This window comes from Buteo buteo, chromosome 4, assembly GCF_964188355.1.
Source record: "Buteo buteo chromosome 4, bButBut1.hap1.1, whole genome shotgun sequence".
Classification (NCBI taxonomy): Eukaryota; Metazoa; Chordata; class Aves; order Accipitriformes; family Accipitridae; genus Buteo; species Buteo buteo.
In genome coordinates, this window is record NC_134174.1 from 59,384,435 (window position 1) to 59,408,583 (window position 24,149).

The following is a 24,149-nucleotide window of genomic DNA, read 5'->3' on the forward strand; positions in this document are numbered from 1 at the left end:
ACAAAGCAACTTTTATAGGTTTAATTGAAACTTATAAAACATTCAAAATTAAGATTCAGCATAAATACATGCTAATGCTATCCTCTAGAATTACACGCTTAGGCAATATCACACAGTATTCATTGTATGCTTGAAATGAGTATTTTTGTTTCCTTACAAAGATCTCAAACATTGGAAGTAATATATCAGGCATGTTTATATCCGTTTTCAGAGATAGGGGCATGTACTCCTGAAATACCAAGTGTTTTGCCTTTTCCAGAGAGTTTATAAAGCCCATCTCATGTCTTCTTAGTTCATTAGATTTTCACCTCCAAGTTCTCCCATGAAAAATAATTACAAAAGAATTGTGGTAACAACAGAGGAGCTGGGAGAAAGCAACACAGAACCCTGGAAAAGTTACACAGCAACATTAGCTCTAAAAAACTGCTCCTGTCTCAATCCTGAATTCTGGTTCTGGTCCACAACCAGGTAATACGTGCAGCTTTTAACTTCTTTAAGAGAAGCCATAAACTTACCTGGATAATAAACAGCATACCAACAGCAATAGTTGTTCCTAATGCCAGTCCTAAGGCAAATAAAGATGCAGCAAATGCAGACAATCCAAAGGGAATAATGGGTCGAGGGTCTCTTTTGGCTGCACTCATGTCAATCTTTACAGAACTCCACCCAAAAGATATCTGCAAAAGGAAAATATCATTCAGCTCTAGAACATTCCAACTGCTGAAACAAAACAAGTTACCAATAAGAAATCTGGCTCTGAAGGTAAGCGTCCAACTTCTGACAGGTTTATAATGCAAGTGGAGTAATAAAAAAGCATTCAAAAGACTTTTCAGAAATACATTCTTTGCTAGATGTAGGCTTTATCTAGACGGAAAGCTAAACCAAAATCGCCATCTTACAAGCTCCAGGAGTTAGGCCCAAAATTAGCAAAAAAAATCTGGACTCTGGCACATTAACAAAAACGACAGAAAATGTTTGCATAGCACAGTACCTGTTTTCAATGGAAACGCTACAGGTTTTCCTCTGAAAGATTTAGCATATAGCAGTTCTCAACATTATTGCTCTGCAAATACAACACGCAGCCTTCATCTGTTACACTCAGTTGATGTTTTCTAGCTCTTCACTGCAACCACAAAGGCTGAAATCAAAGCTTGTAATTTTAACCATGGATCTGAGATAATGTGTGTGTTTCAGAACAAGCTTTGCTCATTGTTGCTGCAGTTAAATTTTTCCATTTAAAAAGAAATCTAATATAATTTATTTTTAGTTCCAAATTAACATACTTTTTTTTTTCCTTGAAGAATTGGATACAATTCTAAGAAAGTGGCAAGCAAAAGAAAATAAATCGCATCTAACTTGTGTGTTGGAAATAAATAGCAGCTAGTTTCTGTGCCAGCCAAAACACAGCCTGTCTCTCTCTCTATAAAATGCTTGTCAGAAACTGTCTTCAGTCATTGCAAAGCTGTAGGAAACTCCCAGTGATTATGACAAGCAACAGGAAAAAAAACAGAAAGAAAATAGAAACAACTTTCTCTGAATTCTCCTCCAATTAATGAACATACTTCTCACAGGCAGAGAGCAGAACTGAGAGTACGTGTTGAAAGAATAACAAGGAATTCCACATGCTTCTTCTCAGGAAACCAAATTGTCTCATTCTTCTAGAGATAAATTACCCATCTGACTTAAATAATATTTTAAGCATTTAATTATGTTTTCTTACTCTGTTGTAAAGCTGAGTGTACATAGTCATAACAAATATGAAAGAAGCGTGAATGCATCCCAGTGGAGCTAAGAGGAGAAATAGAGTGAAAGATGCATGATTCTGGTATCCACAACAGTTGTTGATCCAAGGACAATGGTGATCCATCTTCATGACACATCTGTGAATAATAAATATTGATTAATATAAAGGACATATATGATATTTTTCAAAAAGCTCCAAGAAAAGGACAGCTAACTTTCTACTACTCATACTCAACCTCCATTCATTCATGTAAACCCACCCATTTCTGACAGATCAACACAGTAGTTTCTTTTTTTGTTGCTATTCAGAATGATATTTCATGTGGTAGAGTCAAAGAAAACAAGACAAAAAGTGCTCCCAGGTCCTATCCTCCCTAATTATCCCTCCCCTTCTTTACTCAAACTTGCTAGTTGCTAATAAACACCATATTCCAGAACCAGGAGACAGAGGCCTAGAATAGGACTTGCAAGAACTAGCAACACAATAATTAAGCGCTAATATTATTGCCAGTTGTTTTTTTTTAAATAAGCACACCAGGAAAATAAAGGAAATACCAAATCCCCTGTGAACTGCTTGCAGAAAGAACATATAAAGATACACAGACAGAAATGTGTCAATGCCTTTCTTTTCAGTAGTAGACCCTCTGAAAGTTTCAACGGCTATGTACTGACCTCACACCACTGTAAGTCCTTTTCAAAATTTATTTAACAAGTGTAAACACCCTAGAGACACACTTGTATTCAATATAAAGCTGGTTATTTTGGTGTGGCTTACAGGTGCAAAAAACCACCTGATAAAAGATTTGTCCACATCCCAAATCGCATTGATTTAACTCAACAGGTGTAAAAGTCACTAATTATAATGTTGCAATTCATCTGCACCAAACATAAGTGATAAATAAAGGACTAAACTGCACAAATATCCAGCTCCTCTGAAAATAAAAGTTAATTGTTTTGGAACTACTGACCTCATTATTTTTTTAAGCTAGTCCATTCCCAATAGGAAGTTCAGTTTCTCCCTTTTAAAGAATTAATTATTCTTCATTAGCATATGCTCAACTACCACTATACAAGTTCCTGAACACGTAATCATAAGCACAAGTATTTCTGAAGAAGTTCCTAGATCTTAGCTAGAAAACTCACCCCACTGAGGTGGGCCATAAGAAGTGACTCCATTCACACACTGAAACTTGCCCCAGCATAGACGACTTTCAGCGATGCTTTAAGTTACCTACTTTGTTGCAACAGGCTAGAAATACCTGGGGAATTAGTTACTTTGGCCAGAGTAGAGGGGGCAGAAAATTCTTAAAGCATATCAGCAAAATGATTTGGAGAATGTGCTACAGTTTCTTCAGTTTCATTTGACAAAAGATAAATTATTTAAAGAACTTTCTTTTGCAAAGACAATCATCAGTACCTACTGCCATTTTCTACTAAGTCCTCAGTGTAAAGATTGTCACTCAAGGAAAAGAGTCTAATTTTAAATCTCAGGATGATGCAGCCACATTACAGCACTGCTCTACAGTTTCAGTCTCCAATTCCTCAAAGCACACTGACTGTGCATGGTGTGTTTATAGAAATAACAAATGTATCCAATGTGTTGCAATATCCTTTTACCACATTCTCTAACAGTCCTTCAGAGGAGGACCTGCCCAGTAAACCGAAGATAAACACAACTACAGCCTGGACTGCAGACAGCAGACAAATTGAAGTGACTTGCTTTTTTCAAGCTGCACTAAATTCCAGTGCAGCTATTTATAATAAAAGCACAAGTCCATTGGAAGACTAACACATAACAAGGCACAAAGTTTTTAAGTTGACCCCAAAGGCTTATTAGTTCACTTAACATGTAGACTCCCTTCCAGAAAAAGCCTTTAGTGAAGAATAAAGAACAGTCCAAAATTTCCACTCAAATCAACATTTAACTCCCATTTGGAAAGATGACAAAATAGGCTTTTCTACTCTCTGAGCAGGTGAACATTTGGACTCAGAACTTACAAAGGACTGAAAGATTTTTAGGTATTTACACAGGCTCACTTCCCTGAAACGGTACTGCAACGTTTTGTCAAACATGTCAAGAAGTTCTTAAGAGGAACTGATTTCAAGCTAAAAAGAAAATGTTAAAGACAGATTTATTTATTAAACTAAAACACACATAGAAATCACATAACTAAAAAGTGCAAATATTTGAAACCGGTATAGTGTTCATATGGAAGTCTTTTAAAAATGCACAATACAAGATGTGGAAGAACAAATTATATTAATAGCTCATCACTAGATTTGAAGCTGCTTTAATATGGACATAAAACAATTTTAAAGACAGACAGTACCTGTTACACTTCCGACAGTGGTGTGAACGTGGTGCCTTATAAGATTGACACACTTTACAGTATTGGAGATACATGCAATCCTGAGATTTTTCCTTTAGACAGAAGAATAGGTGTGTTAGACGCATACACAATTTACTGGCAATACATATCTTGGCATTTTCCTAACCTAAGCATCTTTGCTTTCTTCTGACAGGGTGTGTTTCATAACCCAACCCTACTTAATGGTAGGTGGCGAGGAGAGAAAAAACCAAAATTAAATAATCTCTTGGCTATCAACACAGCCATCTCCCACTGCTGAAAGTGCTGGTTGCTACAAGAAGTAAACACTTTTTCCATCACCAAGAGTGACTGTACGAGCAGGGTTTCATAGCAAAGTTCTGGGAGTAAAAAACAGCGTGAGGCCTTCATAATTTTTAAAAAACGCTCGTGCACCTTGTCTCTCCATTTTATACCATAAGCCAACCTAGGCTTACTACTAAGATACAGTACTGGTAAGCATGAATGTTCAGCTAGCTCGTGTTCGCCACCCTCTCTCTCTTACACACACATTTGCCAACTACAGCAAGGTGAGAGACTTGTAGATAACAAGTAGTAATATTGGCCCAAATCCTCTGTTCACAAAGTGGAATACCCAGTTGTCCTGCTTGGAGTACCTCAGGATCCTCTTCTCACTAGACTCTGTCCTGAGAAATATTCCACAAGTAGAAATGTAATTATTACTAATCCTTATGTCATGCCACTGGAACACAAACTCTTGCCAGCTGTCTTGAGATACGGAACCTGCATCATTCGGGTCCTTGAGTACTACTATTGCAAAAGATTACTGAAGCAAAGGAAATAAAAATTTCTACCTTGACTTATAATACTGTGCTGAAGATAAGCACGTAATTTTCTGGCTCACATAAAAAAAATTAATTTGCTAAATGAAGTTCTTCTGATGCTTATTACTAGCAGCAAAGCCTTCAATACAGCAGGGCCTGCATGAGTGCGCAGGTAACCTTGAAGTTCTGGCTCCCGGCTAACAGGACTTGTTTGTTCCCTGTTGTTCTGCTTCGAGAAGCACCTGTAAAACGTAACGGCTTCTGCCAACAAAGCAGCGCGGCCGTTCAGCCCCAGGTCACCGCAACGGACAAAACAGGGAAGGGACGGAGTAAACTGGAGCATACTGGAAACGCTGGAAGCAGCAGCAAAGCGGGAGAGAGGCAGAAAGCGAAGACGTCGAAGCAAGATAAGGAGGAAGGAGCGGCCTGAGGGGCCGGCTGCCTCCTTCGGGGAGAAAGGGGTAATGGTGGCAGCGGAGGATAAGCGATGTCTGCGGTCTTTCCGACCCCTGCACCCCCTCCTTCCCGAGGGGCCGGCCCCGGCACAACGGCAGGCCCGCCGCCCCCCCCCCCTTCCCCGGCCCAGGGACGAGGCCATCGCCATCCAGCGCTTACCGGCGTCCACCCCAGAGGGACGTACCCCGGGCCGACAAACATGGCGCTGAAGTAGTTGTAGAGGATCATGACGGTCCAGTTGAGGAGCATGATGAAGTTGACGCTTCCCCCGGCGGTGTCCAGGGGCCAGTACCACAGCGCGGCGTCCGCCATGGCGGTGGCGGAGCACACGGCCACCACGGCCAGGGCCACCAGCGGCCCCCAGTGGCACAGCCGCCGCGCCCGCCGCAGCCCCCCCGGCCCGCCCATGGCCGCTACCGCCGCCCGCTCGCTGCCGCCCCTCCGCCGCCGCCGCCGCCGCTGCCCATGGCTCCCGCCGCCCTCAGCCCCGCGCCGTCCCGCCGGCTGCCGAGGCAGGGGCAGCGCCGTGAGGAAGGGGAAGAGGAAGGGGAAGGGGAGGCGCCGGGGCCCGCCGGCCCGGGGAGGCGGGGGGGGAGCGGAGCCCGCCCTCGCCGCCGCCTCCGGCTCAGCCAGCCGCCGCCGCCGCCCCCCCGGCTTCCCCCGGCGGTCCGTTGGCAATAGGGGCCCGCCGGGAAACAGCGTTCCTCCGCCCCCGCTCTCCCCCACCGAAGGAGCGAGGTTACCAGGCGGGGAGCTGCGGGGTCCCGGGTTGCAGGGCGTGAACTGGCCGCCGCTTCCTCCTACCTTCTCCGGGCCCGGGGCTGCAGTTCGAGCCCCCAAGCGAAGGGCGGCAGCGAGGCCGTGCCGTTTAAGAGCACCTGAGCGAGGGCGGAGAGTTTCGCCGGAACCTGCGGAGAGGCGCCCGGAGGCGGGGGGGGACGCCTTTGCAGGTAGCGGAACGCGGAAGCGCCTGGGTGCGGAGCGGCTGTAGCGCGCCGGGCTGAGCGCGGCGGTCTACCGCGGGGCCGCGGCCTCCCCCGGCACCGCCGCCATGTCCTCCGACTTCGAGAGCTACGAGCAGGACTTCGCCGTGCTGACGGCCGAGATCACGGGCAGGATCGGGAAGGTGCCTAAGCTGGTAGGAGGTGAGCGGCGGGCTCTTGCGGCGGGGGTTGGGGTTGGGGTGGGGGGCCCGCTGGCCTGGCGCGGCGGAGAGGCCGTGGTCGCCCGGTGTGCTGGGCTCCCAGCCTTCGCGGCTCTCCCTCCGCACCCCGGCCGCGTCCTGCTGGTCTGTAAGAGCCTCTCCGGCTCCCCAGCAGCAAGCGTGTTTTCTTGCTCCTCATGCAGCAGAGTCGGGATTCGTCTCCCTGCCCTGGGTGCGCATCAGTTCGAGCGGCGAGTTGTCTCATGAAGCATATTAAGGATAAACCTGGCAGGGTATTTGTTGTTTGGTGGTCAGCTGGAAGGACCAGCCCTTCCCTGCTGCCTTGCTGTGGGGCTGCGCAAAGTTAGGCCAGCGCAGCCCAAGGGCTGAGCAGAGCCGGGGTCAGAGCTGGGTGGATGTTGCCTGCACCACCATTGCTACCGAGTGCTTTCTATTGTGATCGTGACACAACATCAGTAATGGACATCTAGCCTTTTTCATGTGGCACAGAGCGAATCTGTGCGTGATTTAGTCCCAGTCTGTATTTTTGATGCCTACTGTTAAAACATTTGATTTGGATAATCGACTGTGGTGACTCACTTGTAGGAGCAGATTCAAAGAAATCAGCGTTCGTTTACTTTAATGTGTTTGTCAGTAGCCTGCAGCATTCATGGTCTCATTCATGACGTATCCCTGCAGTAGAGACAATCGTGGCTATAAGAGTGTTAGGGTAGAAAGCTGAAAGTGATAATCTCTTTAACCAGTCCAGCTGAATCTTCTAGCACATATGAATCAGTGCCCTAATATACATCTCCTAGTACAAGACAGAGGGAAGCTGAAACTAGTGGATTTCTCGTCTGTCCCTCTTGTAGCTCAGCTTAATGCTTCCTCTGTTTCCAAGTCATTAAATATTTCTGCCTCTGCTTCCTATGCACATTTCCCAAAGCTTTAGGATACTTAAACTATAGGAGTATATATCACATAAGGAGGGAATAAACGCACGCTAATGGTATACTTTTCCACATGACTAAAGGAAAAAAATATCATGCATCCAGGACCAATGAGTAACATCCTACTTTTAGAGTGGGAAATGCATCATGATGTGATGAAGTAGTGACTAAACAGGATTCAAGGTAGATGGTCAACTAAAACATGTGATCTCAGTGCAATGTTAATTCAGAGGCCCAAAACACATCTGAAATGAATAAACAGGGGGATTTTGAGTAAAAATCTGTCTGATTCTGGAAGGTTATGTCCAATTCTAATTTTAGCAAGTTAGAAAGTCTTCTGATAAATTGGGGTTCAGTGACCACACTGAATCACAGGCACGATTAGAGGACAGGAAACTATGCCTTTTCATTGGCTTAACAAAGCTATTTTGTTGTTGAGTTAACAAAAAGAACACGGGGGCGGGGAGGGGGGAGGATAATTCAGTCACAGTCTGCAGGTACTTATGAGGTAGAAAGCTCTTTCTGTTTTGTAATGGAGACTTACAAAATGAAGAAGGGAGAGATCCAAAGAGTTCCTGTGATTGAAATTTAGAAGTGGTGTAATTTAGTCTGCTCAGAAATGATATTTAACCTCTAAATGGCTACTGGAACAATTTCCTGAGAGGGTGCAGTGAATTCTTCACTCGTGTAAAGCACCTAATCAAGGCAGTATTTCCCGCTGCCTCACGAAGGGTTGTTCACATTTAAACAGAGTAAACTTAGGGATCTCTTGTAGGAACAGGGAGACATCATAAATACACTACTGGCTCCTCTTCCGAAATCAGTAATGCTACACTGATTTATGGAAAAAGAATAGAAATTTAATTTCCTAATTGTATAGATTTTGGAAGTCATCAGTGTCTGTTCAATAGTAGGAAGAACATTCTGTTTAGTAGTAGTGGATTTCCATAATCCTCTCCTTGAATCAGTCTCCCTGATTCACTTAGGGAGACTTTGGAGCTTACATATGAGATGTTTAAAGAGTATTGTCTTACACAGTGACATAGCTTCGAAGCAGCAGGCTTTGAAATCATGATTCTTTTATGTGGCCATTAGAAGGCTTTTTTAGAATTTGCCATCCTCTCAAGAGGAGAAAGAATGCGTGTTCCCTGAGGGACCAGTAGTATGGTACTGGGCTAAATGGTCTCAAGGTAAGATAAAGGTTAATTTATTTTTTTTTTTTTAAAAGAAGTGCCTTTTCCATGTTAGGTTTTGAGGCTGGTCGTGCACACTTTAGACTGGCTTGCGTTATAGCTACTTCTTGCACTGTACATTTATGAGTGAGTGCACTGCTTCAGTTTTCAGGGCTGTTCTGTCTTTCATCAGCAAAAAAAAATCACATATGACTTCAAAACACATTGCAGTCTTAGCTTATAGAGGCATTTGACCACCTAGAGAAAAAAAAAAAAATCTGACTATGCTGAACACTTTAATCAGAAATATTTTAAATATACATTTTTCCCTTGTTTCTTAATAGGAGTATTTGCAAGATCTTTGCTTCTTCATCACCAGAAGTTCCAGTTAGTTCTTGTGGAGATGGCTGGGAGAGCCTCAAAAAGAGGATTATGAGGTGGGAGGGGGACATGAGGAAAGATGCACGTGAGGTGGCAGTTTTCAGCAGCAGTGATTTGAGAGAGATTGCTGATGGCCTTCTTCCTCCACGCTGGAAGAAGCAGGATGAAAGGTGTAAGGACTTGTGCTACTTCTGCTTAATACAGAGAGATCTCCTGAAGTCTAGTGACTGGTTTATTTCCTTCTGCTGCCCAAGATGGACCTGCTGTAAGCTTCGCGTTCAGTTGAATTGGAGAAATACTGGTTACTTGTTTTTGAAACATTCCTGCATTTGGTGTTGTCAGGACTTGATGCTGTCTTGTCTTCTAGGAGGATGATGGCTCAACAAACAATCCTATTGTCACAAATGCGTGAATAGTTCAGCAAGAAATGTAACAAAGTCACTCTGATACTACAGAAACAATAAGCAGCAGGGACAATAGAACGTCTTGGGAAGAAATGTCTTCTGTTGAGGCAAACATCATCTGGAGAATTAAAGAAAGTCTTCTAAATAGAGAAATGGCTTTTAAATAGATTTTCTGTGATGCTGCTGCAGGTCTTTGAAGAATGAAGATCATTGGCTGATGTCTTTTATTAACATTCCTCGCTGTTTCAGAGAAACATCTGTCTTGTGATTTGACCAAAAATTTATATAAATTTTGATTGCTTGATCTGAAAGAGAGTTTTATAAGCGCAAATGGTGATACTTAGTCTTTTCCCAGCACAGTAACCTCTGGGTTGTGATGGTTTTAGATTTGAGTGCTGTCATTCTTCTAATACTCGATACCTGCATTTTCTACTGGGCAATCAAAGCACTGTACTTAAGTCTCTAACAGATTTAGCTGAAGAAAGTCCCACCTTTAATTTTCTGTTGTATCCCTGTATTGGAATTTACTGTCTCCATTTCAGATCTGGCTCATTATGTTGTGCCTCTTGAACCCAGTTTTATAACCCAAAGAGAGAAATGCATGTATTGTTCCATTTGTCTCTGCTGTTGGACAGTAAGTTCTGGCAGTGGTGAACATATAAACCACCTCAGCCAGTGTAGCGAAATCTGCAAGTGGTCTATGAACCGAAGCCCTTTGTTACTCAGTCTCTTCCTCGGCATGTACTAATAAAAAGAAGCAATTCCACAAGCAATGAGACTGTTCAGTCTTGGTCCAGACTTTTTTAATCTCTTCATTTGTTGTGAGATCAAACCAGTGCCATGTTATCTTTCTACACTTGTAGGCAGATTTTTGCCTTTCTGTGACTAATGCAAATGCAAAGCCGAAAGAACTGCGGAGAATGTAGTGAAAGCTTGTTTCTTTTAAGAAAATGATACAACCTTGTGTACAAACACAGAATGGATTTCTTTGTTTGCAATCTTTACCCAGAGGAAAGAAACAGGTTTGTTTCCAGTCTTTATATTTATCCCTATTTTGTCAGTTTGACCAGTTAAATTATACAAGGTACGTGCAATATTTTCTTTAGGACATTCTGTCTGGCAATGTGGAGATAAAAATTCTATTCCGAATTTGGACATATTTGATGGAGCATTGTTTTTTATTTTCTTTAAAGGATATTATCAATTCTGAATTAAGAAAAAAGTTATAAAACCCCCTTTTCATTATTTCATATGATGGAAGTGTATTTAAGGAAATGATCAAGTAGGCAGATTGGAAACTACTAAGATGCAGTGGAGTAATACAGTTAGTAATATGAGGATCTTTAATTGGGTTGTAACTTGTTTGTCCTGATCTACTAGATTAGTAGCAAGCTTCTCTTACTCTGAGTAACTCCCTCTGACCTCATCTGTTGTTTCCAAGCAAGTCATTCTGTGGATGTTGTGCCCTCCTTTCTATGGGGGTTCTGACTGTGAGATAAGTTGTTCCTTAGCTTAACCGTGGCAGTAAAACTGAAAGTAAATGGTTTGAAAACCATTCCAGCAAGTGCTTTCTGATTGACAATGTTGCAGCAGTCCATGCTTTGTTGCTGATACCAACAACAGGCCTAGAGGTATTGGCACTCCTGCAGTCAAGTGGCTCCAGGCAGCATGCTCCCACCAGGATTTTACATTGATGCGGCTAGAGGAAGAGAGGAGAGCAAAACCAAGTGGGTGATACTTTGGTAAGCTTGCTTTTCCTTACCGAAGTGACCCTGCTGGATCCTGCCACCCCTTCTTGCTCTGGGGACTACATGGTATTGTGTGCCCTAGAGGATCAGCAGTTGCAACAAGTTCAGCTGCTTTCCTGGAAATCCGTGAAAACATTGCTCCAAGGCTGCAGTGCTGGGATGTTGCCATGGGCCTGCTCACACATCTGTATTTGAAGGAACAACAAAGGCCTCTTGTCAGTAGGTCTCGCTCCCAGCAGTTGCTCTGGTCACCAGCTGGGTGATGATGTATTGATAAATCTGGGACGATGTTAAAATGCAACTCTGGAGTTGGGATAAAGTTTAATTAACTAAACCATTGAAGATCATTTGAATAGCTCCTCAATTTTATAGGAGCAGTTTCAGCCAGACTTCCTTGTGTACTAATGGGTTTTCCCTACCAAAGGTCTGTAGCTTAATATCTCTGTGGGTAGGTAAGATCTTACTGGTAGGTGGAGTGCTAGGTAATTTTTGTCATCACAATTACACACAGAACTTGTACAGCATGAATTATCTTCCCCCAAACCCCAACTTTATATCCCTAAATTTCAGCTTACTTAATGTGTATGGAAATTGTAATCCAGTAAAACTCAGGGAAATACTGAAATTGCTATAGTACATTTATTTTATGCTGCTATATTTTTAAATTTTATTTCACCTTCAATAAAATGGTATTGTGTGTTTCATATCTTACATTGTTTTTCCTTTTGTCCATTGTCATCTTGCCCGCCTCCAAATGAAGGGAAGAACAGACGTGTTTTGGGATGCTGGGTAGGAAAATTGAAATGTGCAGGCAAACAAGTGGCAGATTCTCTTTTCTTTTGGGTTTAGTTATGTTAGGAAGATAAATCACTAACCATTATGTTTTCTGGCCATAATGAGAACCTGGTGGGGAATTAAAGACATACATTGCTAGCAGAGAAGTAAAAGTGCAGCACAGAAATAAGCATTTCCTACATCTTGTGCTGTAGTAGAATCCACCAGATGTGGCAGTGTGAATTCCAGATTTGCAAGAAAGGTGCTGTTTTTCCATGGCTTTAGCTTTGTAGAGAGGATTACTTGATGAAATTCTGGGCCTCTTTCAAGGTTAAGAAGGGAAACTGGAAGGACTTAGAGGTGAGCTCTAACTTTTAATTTGTGGGAGGATTTAAGTGCCTCCTTATCATTTGTGTCACTGGCAGAGTTGCCTTTACTCAGAGGGCTTCAGTGTTCTTCGAGATGGTATTCTACCTATGTTTTGCCAGACGTAGTGTTGTTCAGTTCTTACTGCAGCCACCCAGAAACACCTTGATTTGTTCATATAGGATATAGTGGAGTCAGAGCCTGAGACAGTCTCAACTTTAGGTGAACCTCATCAGCACTGGACCACTTGCTTATCCAGTTCAATCTCTGAAGGGGTCTTTGCTGCCTCTCCAGTTAGCTGTAACACATTCTTGTGAACTTGGGCTTCTCCGAGAGGAATTTTCCGCTAGTGAAGGATCTCAGACTATAGTCTTGGTTTTGGACTGTAAATGAATTACCCACATGTTCTACAATACTATAGCAGCTTCTTCGGTGATAACTCGGTGCATGTAATTTGTTCTTGTGAATCTGCCATATGCGGGACAGTGTATCCTCAGAAGTCAGCTGGTTATTTGCAAAAATCTCTGCATTATCTTAAACATGACTTGCTTAAGCTGGGGATGTTTCACCAAAAACTCCGTAGCAATACAGTCCTTTCAGAGGTAGTTCTGTTGCTTTTAAAGAAGATTGTTTTAAGGGCACGTTTTACTTTACATGGCAGAAATTCTGGTTTTGGTTGCTACCTCAGCATCCCTGATTCCTGCCTGTGGCACTAAGCCTGCTTAAAAATAAAGCATTTCAGCCTGTGAGAAGCTAAATTATATACATTTAATAAAGGGGTTCCCTCTTGAAATTCAGTAGCTTGTGGTATGCAGAGGATCAAAGATCATCACATTGTCCCTTTTGGTCTTTAATTTGTCAGTTTTATGATACAGAGGGATCATGTGGAAGAGAAGCAAAGGAATTCAGGCTAAAAAAGAAAACCATGAAGTCTGAAGATACACAATAAAGTCTCTTGTGCCAATGTAGATGTATCCATCGTGATCTCTGAGGAGCAATGACGGGACATACTTTTGTGCAATTCACTTTTTATCAGGCAAACCACCAGCACAGAGGTCTCATGATGCTCTTGGTTTCAAACGAACAGTGGTATAAAGGGTTGTATGTGCAGTTTTGTTGTTAACTTCATTGAGACAATGGGTGGATTTACAGTCTGAAGGATGGAAGATTTGGCCATGAGAGGGGCACAAGGTGATGCAAAAGGCAATGGAAATTGAAGTACTGCTGAAGCCCCTGAATGCCCACAGTAATTAAGCAATGTGGGGACTTTTTATTAACCAGTGACTGAATATTCCTCAGCAAGTCCCCTTTCATGCTGTAACAAACCAAGTGGTCAAGCAGTTGGAATATTTGGCAGATGTGACACTGAATCTCAGTTAATATTGGATTCTCTGCCTGAGAATGGATGGTTAGAGGCAGGTCAAAAGTCAGACATGCTCTCTATAGCTGGGATATAGACTTGTTGGGGAACCTGGCAGATGATGATTGCTGCATATAGCTTATAACTGATTTTTTTTTTTTTTAAATTTTCATCTTTTATTACTAGTTCAAATTTTTACTGCTGCTAGAAGACAGTGGTTTACTTGTAGTTCCCACGGCATTTCATTTTGGTTCTGTTGAAGCAAAAGAAATGGTTCTAGACCCGGCCTAGGAGCAGGGGAATAGAAACCTCATTTTTCTTCAGTACCTGGATTCATTGTAAGTGGGATGCTTGGTTTTGTGCATCTCATATTTTGCAAATAAATAGGATAAGCCTTTGTTCTTAAACCATTTTTTTTTTTTTCCATTTGGAGTAAGTATGTGCCTTTTCTTGCATTTGTCTACACCCAGCAAGTGCCTGCTGAGGCATAACTCCTACACCTGGAGCAGCTGTAACTGTTTTCCTAACTAGTAAATGCTGCAGAACAAAGCAGAAGACTTCAAGGATTCTCCAGTCTCCTTTGTTTGGTTTTTTTAATTACTAATGTGGGTATCACAGTGCATGATGATGTCACACAGAATAAATCCCTTGAGTCAGTTTTAACTGTTACATATAAGCTTTTGAAATGGTATGTTTTTCTTCCATGGCAAGAGCACAATTATATTGGTATTTTCACAATTCTATTTCAGATGAGAAGAAGCAGATGGTTGCAAATGTTGAGAAACAGCTCGAAGAAGCAAGGGAACTGGTACGTTCTGGCTTTTCATATGTTAACTGCAAATTCCTAGTGAAAATAATAGGATCATTAGTGGTAACGTTTAACACACATGAGGCCGTAAAACCACTTAACAATAATATGTTAGAAAATGAAATAATATTTTTGAAATAGTTCTTATTTGAGGATATGAAATACCGAAGGGAAGTGGATCCTTTTTTAATCTTGTGATAAGCGATTTAAGGTTTGCATTATTGCTGTAAGCTATTACAGGCTGCTACAGGCTTTGAGTTGTGGATTAGGTCTTTTACTTTAGGAATCGAATTAAATATTTACACACCCGGACTGTTCGTTTTTTTCTTGTAAGACCCATGCATCTACTGGATTTAATCTGTCTGATTGTGTTGTAGAGCAGTAAATACTTTTTTCCTCTTTTATAGAATCATAGAATCATTTAGGTTGGAAAAGATCTTCAAGATCATCGAGTCCAACCATCATCCATGCCCACTAAACCATGTTATGGAGTACCCTGTCTATGCGCTTTTTGAATACCTCCAGGGATGGTGACTCAACCACTTCCCTGGGCAGCCTGTTCCAATGTCTGACAACCCTCTCAGTAAAGAAATTTTTCCTAATATCCAACCTAAATCTCCCTTGCCGCAACTTGAGGCCATTTCCTCTTGTCTTATCTCCAGCCACCTGACAGAAGAGACCAGCACCCACCTCACCACAACCTCCTTTCAGGTAGTTGTAGAGAGCGATCAGGTCTCCCCTCAGCCTCCTCTTCTGCAGACTAAACAGCCCCAGCTCCCTCAGCCGTTCCTCATAAGACTTGTGCTCCAGGCCCCTCACCAGCTTCCTTGCCCTTCTTTGGACACGCTCCAGCACCTCCATGTCTTTCTTGTAGTGAGGGGCCCAAAACTGAATAAAAAAAACTTAGCAAGTGAGGCATAAAGATATTTAGTTGTTTGAGGTCAAGGGGGCAATGATAGTGTGGGTTAGTGATCCAAGAAGAGTATATATGTTAACTAAGCATTAGTTAGTGGTTTGCACTGACAGAAGAAAGCAGTATGCGTTAAGCAACTGTGACTTTTTTTTTTTTTAATTTTGTTCCCATTACAGCCTGTCATGTCCTCCATCTGGATAGCATGAAAAAGTAAAAGTTTTGTAGATTTGGAGTGTCCTGGTTTCAGCTGGGATAGAGTTAATTGTCTTCCTAGTAGCTGGTACAGTGCTATGTTTTGAGTTCAATATGTGAAGAATGTTGATAACACTGATGTTTTCAGTTGTTACTCAGTAATGTTTAGACTAAAGTCAAGGATTTTTCAGCTTCTCATGCCCAGCCAGCGAGAAAGCTGGAGGGGCACAAGAAGTTGGCACAGGACACAGCCAGGGCAGCTGGCCCAAAGTGGCCAACGGGGTATTCCATACCATGGGATGTCACATCTAGTGTATAAACTGGGGGGAGTGGGGACAGGGAATCACCGCTCGGGGACTAACTGGATGTCAATAGGCAGGTGATGAGCAATTGCACTGTGCGTCGTTTGTACATTCCAATCCTTTTATTATTGCCGCTGTCATTTTATTAGTGTTATCATTATTATGTTCTTCTTTTCTGTTCTATTAAACTTTTATTATCTCAACCCACGAGTTTTACTTCTTTTCCCAATTTTCTCCCCCATCCCACTGGGGGGGTGGGGGGTGGGGAGTGAGTGAGCGGCTGCATGGTGCTTAGTTGCTCGCTGGGGTTAAACCACGACACGAGTAACTGAGCAAAGGTGTTGGTGACAGTTGAAACTGTCTTCTTCCCACAAGGCCAATACTTACTTGCCTGAAGTTGCTTTTGTTTATTGCTTGCAAGTGAGTTTGTCTATCTAGTGTCAGAAATGTAATCTGACTGTTAGAATAGGGAAAGGAGATTAGTTGTCCTAGCCTGAAAGTTCATATAATTGAGCAACTTGAATCAATGATTTGGTTACTAACTAAACAGTAGTACTGAAATTCACTTTTTTTAAGTGGCATAGGAAGAAAAAGGTCTCTGGAGTGTTTGTTGACATACCTGGTGCTTTTGGTTTAAGAATTAAATGAGTCTTGTAGACCAGAGCATTGGAATAGGATCCAAGAAAGCTGGATCTTGGGATGACTCCCTGCAGGTTTACCTGGTGAGGATGGCAAGGCACCTAACCTCTCTGATTTGGTATTCTCAGTGAGAATCATATAAAATTACTGTCCCATCTCATGAGGATGTTCTGAAGATATATTAAGGCCTTTTGGGCACTTTCATATTTAAACAGCTGAAAGAAAGTAAAATCTAGAAATGTTTTTCATCTCCTTTTCACTAACTTGACATGGCAAAAAAGCAGAGCAGTACAGGGAAATTGTAGTATGGGTGGTCTGATGAAAAATCATTCAAATTTGGTTTTCTACTCAAAGTTAGATTGGAAGGAGCAGAAATTGAGTTAATGGCTCATTACTTCTTATGTCAGAAAGAGATCATCTAAATTTGTATTTATTATAAGATTAAAAAGTAAATCCTGTATCTGTACTTTTATCCTAATGATGATCTTCATTTAATGTACTGTCTTTTCTTTCACGCTTTTGTTTTAGATCTTGTTGCTAATGCTGCTAGACAGGTGCTTAATTCAATTATTGGCTTTAAGCAATTACCTAACATGTTTGTTATTAATGTCAAGGCTTGGGTTTAAAAATCAATTTGAACAAACCTGGTAATAACAGAACTGATTAAAAAGATCCTCTTTTAAACTGAAGGCTACAGCAGAAAATCAAAACAAACCTAATTCCTTGCTACTGATAGTTTTCATACATTGGTTTGCTTCATTGTCTTGTATAGTCAGAGCTGGGTTTAGCTGATTTTGTTTTATTTCTTATTTGGCTAGGAAGTAACACTCTCATGTATGATAAATATTATTGTAGAGATAATTTATTTACATTGACTAACCATTGATTGTTTTAAAACAGTGTCTGCTTTGTTTGGGTAAAATCACTGGTGTAATTGATTCGATCTATGTGCAGAACTGACACCAAAACTTTCAGACTCCCAGGCTGCCTTTTCAAGCCAGTGCTGTTGAGTAAGAGATCTCTGGAGAGAAATCCTGTCGTTCTACATCCTGTGTGGAGTATCTGAATGTTATTTTTGCCAGGTTTTTAAGAAAGGTGAATGTTGTGATAACCTTAGGGAAATTCTTTGAGTATAAAATCCAACATGTGCTAGAAGAGCTGGAATTAGCATTTTTGAGTGAAATTCTACTTTTAAGAAGAAAAACTGTCTGTGTGTTATTTGCCTTTATGTTTTATGAAAGACACATCGCAAAATTGTTGTGTTGCAAATGCTAGGTTATTCTTATCTAGACACTTGCCTTTTTAATAATGCAAATAAATTTAGTGTTGCAAATGCTAGATTATTCTTATTTAGACACCTTTTTTTTTCAGTATAGGTCTCTTTTTTAGTTCCGGGACTTTAGAATCAGAATAAAACAGCAAAGGTTACGAGTTTCATAAAATGCTAGCAACTGTCCAGAGCAATTTCATATGGAAAAGTTCCTGCAGGAAGGGGAGTCTTATTTTGGGGTCTCAATGGACAACATCAGCAGCACTACCTTACTTTGTTGTATTTTTGAGTGGAAATACCAGTGGCTGCTCTGCTTTATGCTGTATTTGGTACTGGGAGTGTGCTGGGTATTGTTAGGAACAAACCTACTAGATTAAACCCCTGAGGAGCTTTAATGATGAGGCCTGGTTTGTGAATTTGGGCAAGAGTTAGGTGCCAAAATACTCAGCTTCACCACTGTGGTGGCAAGTTTGAACATCAGCAATAACAGAGCTTGTAGGTTTTCTGAAGAAAATTTGAGCTTCTAAAGATGTTTTGAGATTTAAGTGCCAGGTTATTTTTAGCTTTAAGTAGAATCTAGCTCTGTTCTTGCTTGTGTACGAAAAATATGGTTTTATGACCAATAATATGAGGCCTGAAAGTGAAGATGCATGGAATTAGGTTGCATTTAGGTCCACACCTGCCTGGACCTCTATCTTCTGCATGACTTTGCGTGGAAATTTATCAGCCCAGCCACAAAGTGTACCCATTTAATCTCATGACGAAAAAAAAAGGTGTTAAACATTGGTCAGTCTAAATATGCATGCTTCATCATTGTTCCTTGGACCTTACACTCTCTGATACTGACTCTTTAGAAAGAATATTTTGGATTTCATGGACTGTGGTCTGATCCTTGCTGCAAATTCTGTATTCACTGGGAGATGGTTTCATTTTTATATAGTAGATAAGAATTGAGTCTTCCTTAAAATATCCTGACCTTGCATATATAATTATATATATATATGTGAGAGGAATGTTTTCTATGTTTATAGAACATCTGAGATCAAATATATTCAGGTGAAATTGATAAGAAATAATCCATTAATTTCAGCTATCAGTTTAAATTAGAATACTACTTTGGAAAGTTAAGCCTGAGCCAAAGAACTGGGTAGAATTAGAAATTGCTTTGTACATTTCAATTCATTACTGACTATTTAATTAAAGTCTGTTTTACAGTTTATTATTGAATATAATTTTGTATAATCAGAATAGATCAGGCGGAATGACTTTCCAGTATCTGGTAATTCCATTGATTAAATTCAGATGCTTTTCTTATGATATGAAGATGAAATTTCAAAGTGTAAGCAAGAGATTACATAGGAATAAAGTGTAGCTGTCCCTTGTGAAGACCTGTAACCGGTAGCTTGGGACCCTAATTGAAAGGCATCTCTGTTCCCATGCCATATTGCTCAACTGAGATCAGCAGGAGGTGAGTAAATATTGTTTCAGGTGCCTACAGCAACCAAGGAGAGATATTCTTTTATCTTTTTAAAGTAAGTTGCAAAGATTTTAAAGGCAGGTAAGGGATTCTTCAGCTGTGCAAAATAGAATTCCCGAACAGACAGCACCATGTAGAGGAGGCTCTATGACCTAGTGGGCAGGTAATTAGCAGGCAGCTCAGCCCTGGTTTATTACTCCTTTTGATTTTCTGTACCTCTGTGCCATATTCTTGTGTTTGAGGCCGCTTAGTATTCTACATGGCAAGAATAAATAGAAAAAGCTTTTGAAAGATGTATTCTCTGACATTTTAATGCATCCGACTGTATACAAGTTCTTGAATAGTATTGTCATTAAACTCTGAAATTCAGCTATTTGATATACCTACATACAGATTTGGGATATAGATTTAGGCAGTCAGTTCAGGCTTTGTAATTCTGCTGAGTAAGCAGTATTTAAAAGAACAAGAATTATTTTATTAAACATAGAGGCTGGTGGTAAATAAAACTTTAAACTTGTATATATATGCACACACACATGTATATACATATATACATGTATATATATAAACACATATGTTTGTGTGGGTGTGTATAAAAATAAATAAAACACCTTTTTCAGCCAAGGGTTTCCAAAACCACACATCTAGGTGGAGGTAGGCTTTCTTCTGAACTATGCTCATTTACAGGAAGTTATTTAACCTCAGTTTTACTATTTTCTTTTAATAAAATGTATTCATCACATTTGGAATTGAAATCCAGAAATGTTTGACTAGAATAATTCCTTCTAGGTGTTAACGTCATTAATTTTGTCACTTCTTTGTTGACTTAAGGCTGTGTAAAGATTTTGATGAATTGCTTATATATTGCAGAATAAAAACCATTTTTGTTGATAAAGAAGGAGTATTTCGTAGAATTTGTGAACAATTTAGGTAAATACATCCTTGCTTTAACTACCCTTTCGATTTACATGTCTTTATTTTTACTTGCTAGCTTGAGCAGATGGAACTTGAAGTTCGAGAGATCCCACCTCAAAGCCGAGGAATGTACAGCAGTCGAATGAGAAGCTACAAACAAGAAATGGGAAAACTTGAAGCTGATTTCGTGAGTTTTTAACATATTACATAAAGGAGGCATCTATGAGAATTTTTAAAATATAATAATGCAGTTATTCAGGCAACTGAGAGGTTGTTTTTGACTAGTGTGAGAGATGAGTTCTGTGAGTATCTTGATAAATTTACAGACAGATGACAACCAAACTGGGAAAGAGAAGCTTTTCATTTTGTAGCGGTCTCATACCAGTATTCAAGTATTAGCCTTCTGTCTCTTTGCCCTGGATCTGAATTGTTTCTGGGCCATTAAACATTGTGAGTGTTCATGCTGTAGGAAAAGAGTCAGCTTTTAATCCTAATTCTCAAGGACTGACTGGTAGAACATCAGAATTAATACTTAAGTTGTAACGTAAGTATATGCTGAGTGGAAAATAATGGTTTGTTTAAGAGAGCTTGTAGTGATGTGGGCAGTAACATGAAAAGCAATATAATCTCCAATCCATGGAATTTTTGAATGTAGTTTCTCTCATGTGCACTTCATTTCTTAGTCTCTGTGATTTCTTTTCCATTGCACTTAGATTCTTCTTGGCTTTTGTACAAATTGGTTATAAATACTACATTTTTCAAGTAATGGTTGCAAACTAACAAGATTCCCTTGTCTAGGGGCTTCTGCTACAGTTATCGGTCCTTTTTTGTGACTAGGATTTGCACTGAATAGATTTACACAGAGACAAAACTGTTTCCTCTATAATACTGAAAAAGTTCAAAGGGATTGCAAAGTGTAGGAAAATGCTGTGTTAATTGGCAGCAGCTCAGTTCCTCCAGGGTAGGGAGAAAGAAATAACTAGTGGCAGTATTTTTCATTCACTGGAGAACCGTGAATTTTCTCAGGTTGCTGGCAGCGGTTTATTCCTTCAGGGGCGGGGAGTCAATGTTTATACCTGCAGCCAGGAAATCCAGCTGACTGTCACTCCTCTGTGTTTCTGCCAAGTTGAGGAGTTGCACAAAAATGTGTTAGTTAGAAGATGGTTGCAATTTTGTAAAGTTTGAGGAATGTTAGGATAAAAAGACTAGCATCAAAATTTTGAGACAACCTCATGCTGTTCCCCTATAGGAGGTGTGTATGGCCCTACTGGCTAAACAGTGGCTTCCAAGAGAGAGCAATTTCTGGACCAATGTTGAATGCTGTTTATCTTCTCAGATGTGGGAGAATTCACTATCAGCATATATTTGTTGCTGGCATGTTTCTCTATGTGGGCAGATGGGGGAATTGGTACTTCCATATTCCCAGGCAATAGGGAATGGGAGAGTTCAGAACTGGACACTCTTTATGGAACAGGACAAATGAGCATGTGTGGAAGAAATGCATTAGAACACTAGGAGTTACGTGATTGAAAGAACATAAGTTTGTGCTCAGAGTGAAGGAGCAAAAACAACATGAGAAAGAGGAAGGAACAGATTGTAATAATGGGAAAAAAGCCAACAGCCCAAAACCCAAGGATGGCATTTAGCAGAAGATCAAGCAAAGAAAGTTGAGTGGAGGATGGAACAAAGTACTGAAAGAAAACAACAGCTATGCTTGGAAAAATCTGTTATCTAGAAAATAGTGTTACAACTAAATTCCCTACATAATTCCAGTTTCTAAGTACTAACATTTTTCTAAGTTTGTATGTGAGGGTTTGAGACTCTTTTTGGATTATTCTCCAGTCAAATAGTAACTTGTTGGAAACTATCTAACAAAATGATTCAGTTGTGAGTTCAAAGACGGAAGACGAGGAAGGAAAGGAAATGTTATTTTGACTCTATAAGCTGCAGGGCTGCTGAAGTTAGGAAGTTGAAAATATTTGCTGAAATGAAAGTGCTTTTGAGTGTTCTGCCTGAATATTGTCCTGAATGAGTTGTGACCTGTTTGACTGTGAGCAAAGCATATAGAGTTTATGTAAGAGCTTTAGTAGACCTTTAGGGAAAGCAGATCTAAGTACTTTTAAAATGAATTCAGTTTTATAGATGAAGGGAAACACTTAACTGGAAATGATACTGGCAATTTTGGGTTATGATCAGCTTACAGGTTTGCTGGTTAAAGTTCTCATCTCTTCCAAAAGGCACGCAGATGTGAGCTTGCAAAGTTAAGTGTTGTTCTTTATAAATGGAGTTGGAATCTCAGCTGGATCCCACTGTATTTGGCTTGGCCTTTCTTTCTGTGTGAAGTAGTGTGTGCACTGAGCAGAGGACATTTCTCAATCATCTTGAAGTGTGTGTTTCATTTGAAAGAAATCATGTCTGTGAAATGAATTGCAAAAATTATATACCACAGTATACAGTCTTTTTCATTAAGTTGTATATTTCAAACATGAAGTGAATGCAGAACTGGCTCTGGTAGTTTTGTTTTATATTCATCATAATGAACATGACTTTTGATCTTGTGGTTATTTGTATGCCTTATAGAATCTTGAAAATTTGCCCTATCCCAAGCAGTTATGGAAAACAGCAGCACAGCAACATATTTAAAAGTTAGGAGAAGGAAATGTGAGGTATGTGGACTGTCCACTCTTTACTTGCAGGATGGACAACATTAAGGTTTATTTGTGACATGTAATATCTAATTGGTGAGTTTATTTGGTCTTGGACAGTATGTGTAATAATGACAAAACACTGACTATCACTTTAATATTATACACTACATGCTGTGGCATCTTAATGAATATATAGTGGTTTTTTCTTATGCAATTTACTATGCCAGAAGTATTTTTCAGAATATACAGCTTTAAGCTTGGTTAAGCTGTACTTTGAAAAGTTACTCCAAGCATGGCTTGTTAACTTTGTAATCAAATAGGAACAAATTGCAAATAGGAGATTTATTTCCCCTCATTGCTAATCCTTGTTATCTTGACTCATCCCTGCAGTCAGTTATCAGTGCTCTGCAGTCCAGAGGCGTGTGTGGAGGCAATGACATCTCCCCCATGCACTGTCTTGCACGTGGGTAGTTGGTAACCCACTAATTGCATTAAAACATATCTGAGGAGAAAAAGTCACCTCGCTCCATCTTGGCCCTCCCTCTTGGAGAGGAACAGTGGTAATGAAAAAAAGAATAGCTCAAGTTTGTCATTAAAAGTACTCAGCATATCACTGTGAATACTGCTGGGGAAAATTAACAAAGCAAGCATTGCACCCCAGGTTAGGGCAGCAGCGGTTTCTGATGCTTGCCTCAGTGCTGTGCAGTCTTTCATGGGGAGCAGGTGCCTGGGGAGAAATGTAAGAATAGAGCAAGCATAAAGTGATACTTGTTTGCAAAAAAGCTATATACACCTCAAAAGGCTAAGTTTCAGGCTTGCTTACTGTGTGTGATAAACGTATTGAACCGGAATAAAAACCTTACGCTGTCTTTTTTTAACTTGCAGATGTAAATCTTGGGTTTATTATTTTATTTTCAATAGTATATACCAGTACAGCATTTTTATAGGGGGGTTTCGTTCCTGTTGTCACGAAAGCTGTAGTCCCAGCTGTGCGGTGGCTCCGGGGCTCCTGCGGGGACCAGGCTTGCTGGGTTGCAGGGACTGTGGTAATGGCTCTATCTTGTGGCCCGAAGTGGAGTTGCAGACCACGTACTTGGTGCTTTCTGGGTTGATGAAGGTCTTGGGATCGCCTACTAAAGAGTTCCTGCGTTTTAAAGCAATCTTCCTATGAGCAGGTCTTTTCCCTGCACCTACCGATGCACCATTATGTGTTTTAAGCTTGTATTTTTTTTTGGACAATTTCAGATGTAGAATGTCCATGGTGACTGCCTGCATGAAGTAAGTTCTGAATGCAAAAAAAGATTTATAGTTTATTGTAGTCTTTTAAGTACATGCA

At 40.6% G+C, this 24,149-nt stretch overlaps 2 protein-coding genes across 10 annotated transcripts in view; one reads left to right on the forward strand and one right to left on the reverse strand.

Moving 5' to 3' along the window:
• ZDHHC6 (zDHHC palmitoyltransferase 6) overlaps positions 1–5,894 on the reverse strand; it is a 104,492-nt gene extending 98,598 nt beyond the window's left edge. For 5 of the 6 annotated variants that reach the window (XM_075026420.1, XM_075026417.1, XM_075026419.1 and 2 more), the window contains exons 1-4: positions 5,510–5,758; positions 4,074–4,165; positions 1,721–1,880; positions 516–677 (exon numbers count right to left, since the gene is read on the reverse strand). In XM_075026420.1, the coding sequence (XP_074882521.1) occupies positions 516–677; positions 1,721–1,880; positions 4,074–4,165; positions 5,510–5,758 (663 nt within the window). Of the gene's footprint in view, positions 1–515; positions 678–1,720; positions 1,881–4,073; positions 4,166–5,509 lie in introns of all 6 variants that reach the window. The other variant, XM_075026422.1, reaches the window with a different exon arrangement.
• A 411-nt stretch (positions 5,895–6,305) lies between these two features.
• Positions 6,306–24,149, forward strand: part of VTI1A (vesicle transport through interaction with t-SNAREs 1A) — a 275,231-nt gene continuing 257,387 nt past the window's right edge. For all 4 annotated transcript variants that reach the window (XM_075026425.1, XM_075026423.1, XM_075026426.1 and 1 more), the window contains exons 1-3: positions 6,306–6,495; positions 14,399–14,457; positions 20,242–20,352. In XM_075026425.1, coding sequence (XP_074882526.1) covers positions 6,402–6,495; positions 14,399–14,457; positions 20,242–20,352 — 264 coding nt within the window. In that variant the 5' untranslated portion in view covers positions 6,306–6,401. The remainder of the gene's footprint in view (positions 6,496–14,398; positions 14,458–20,241; positions 20,353–24,149) is intronic.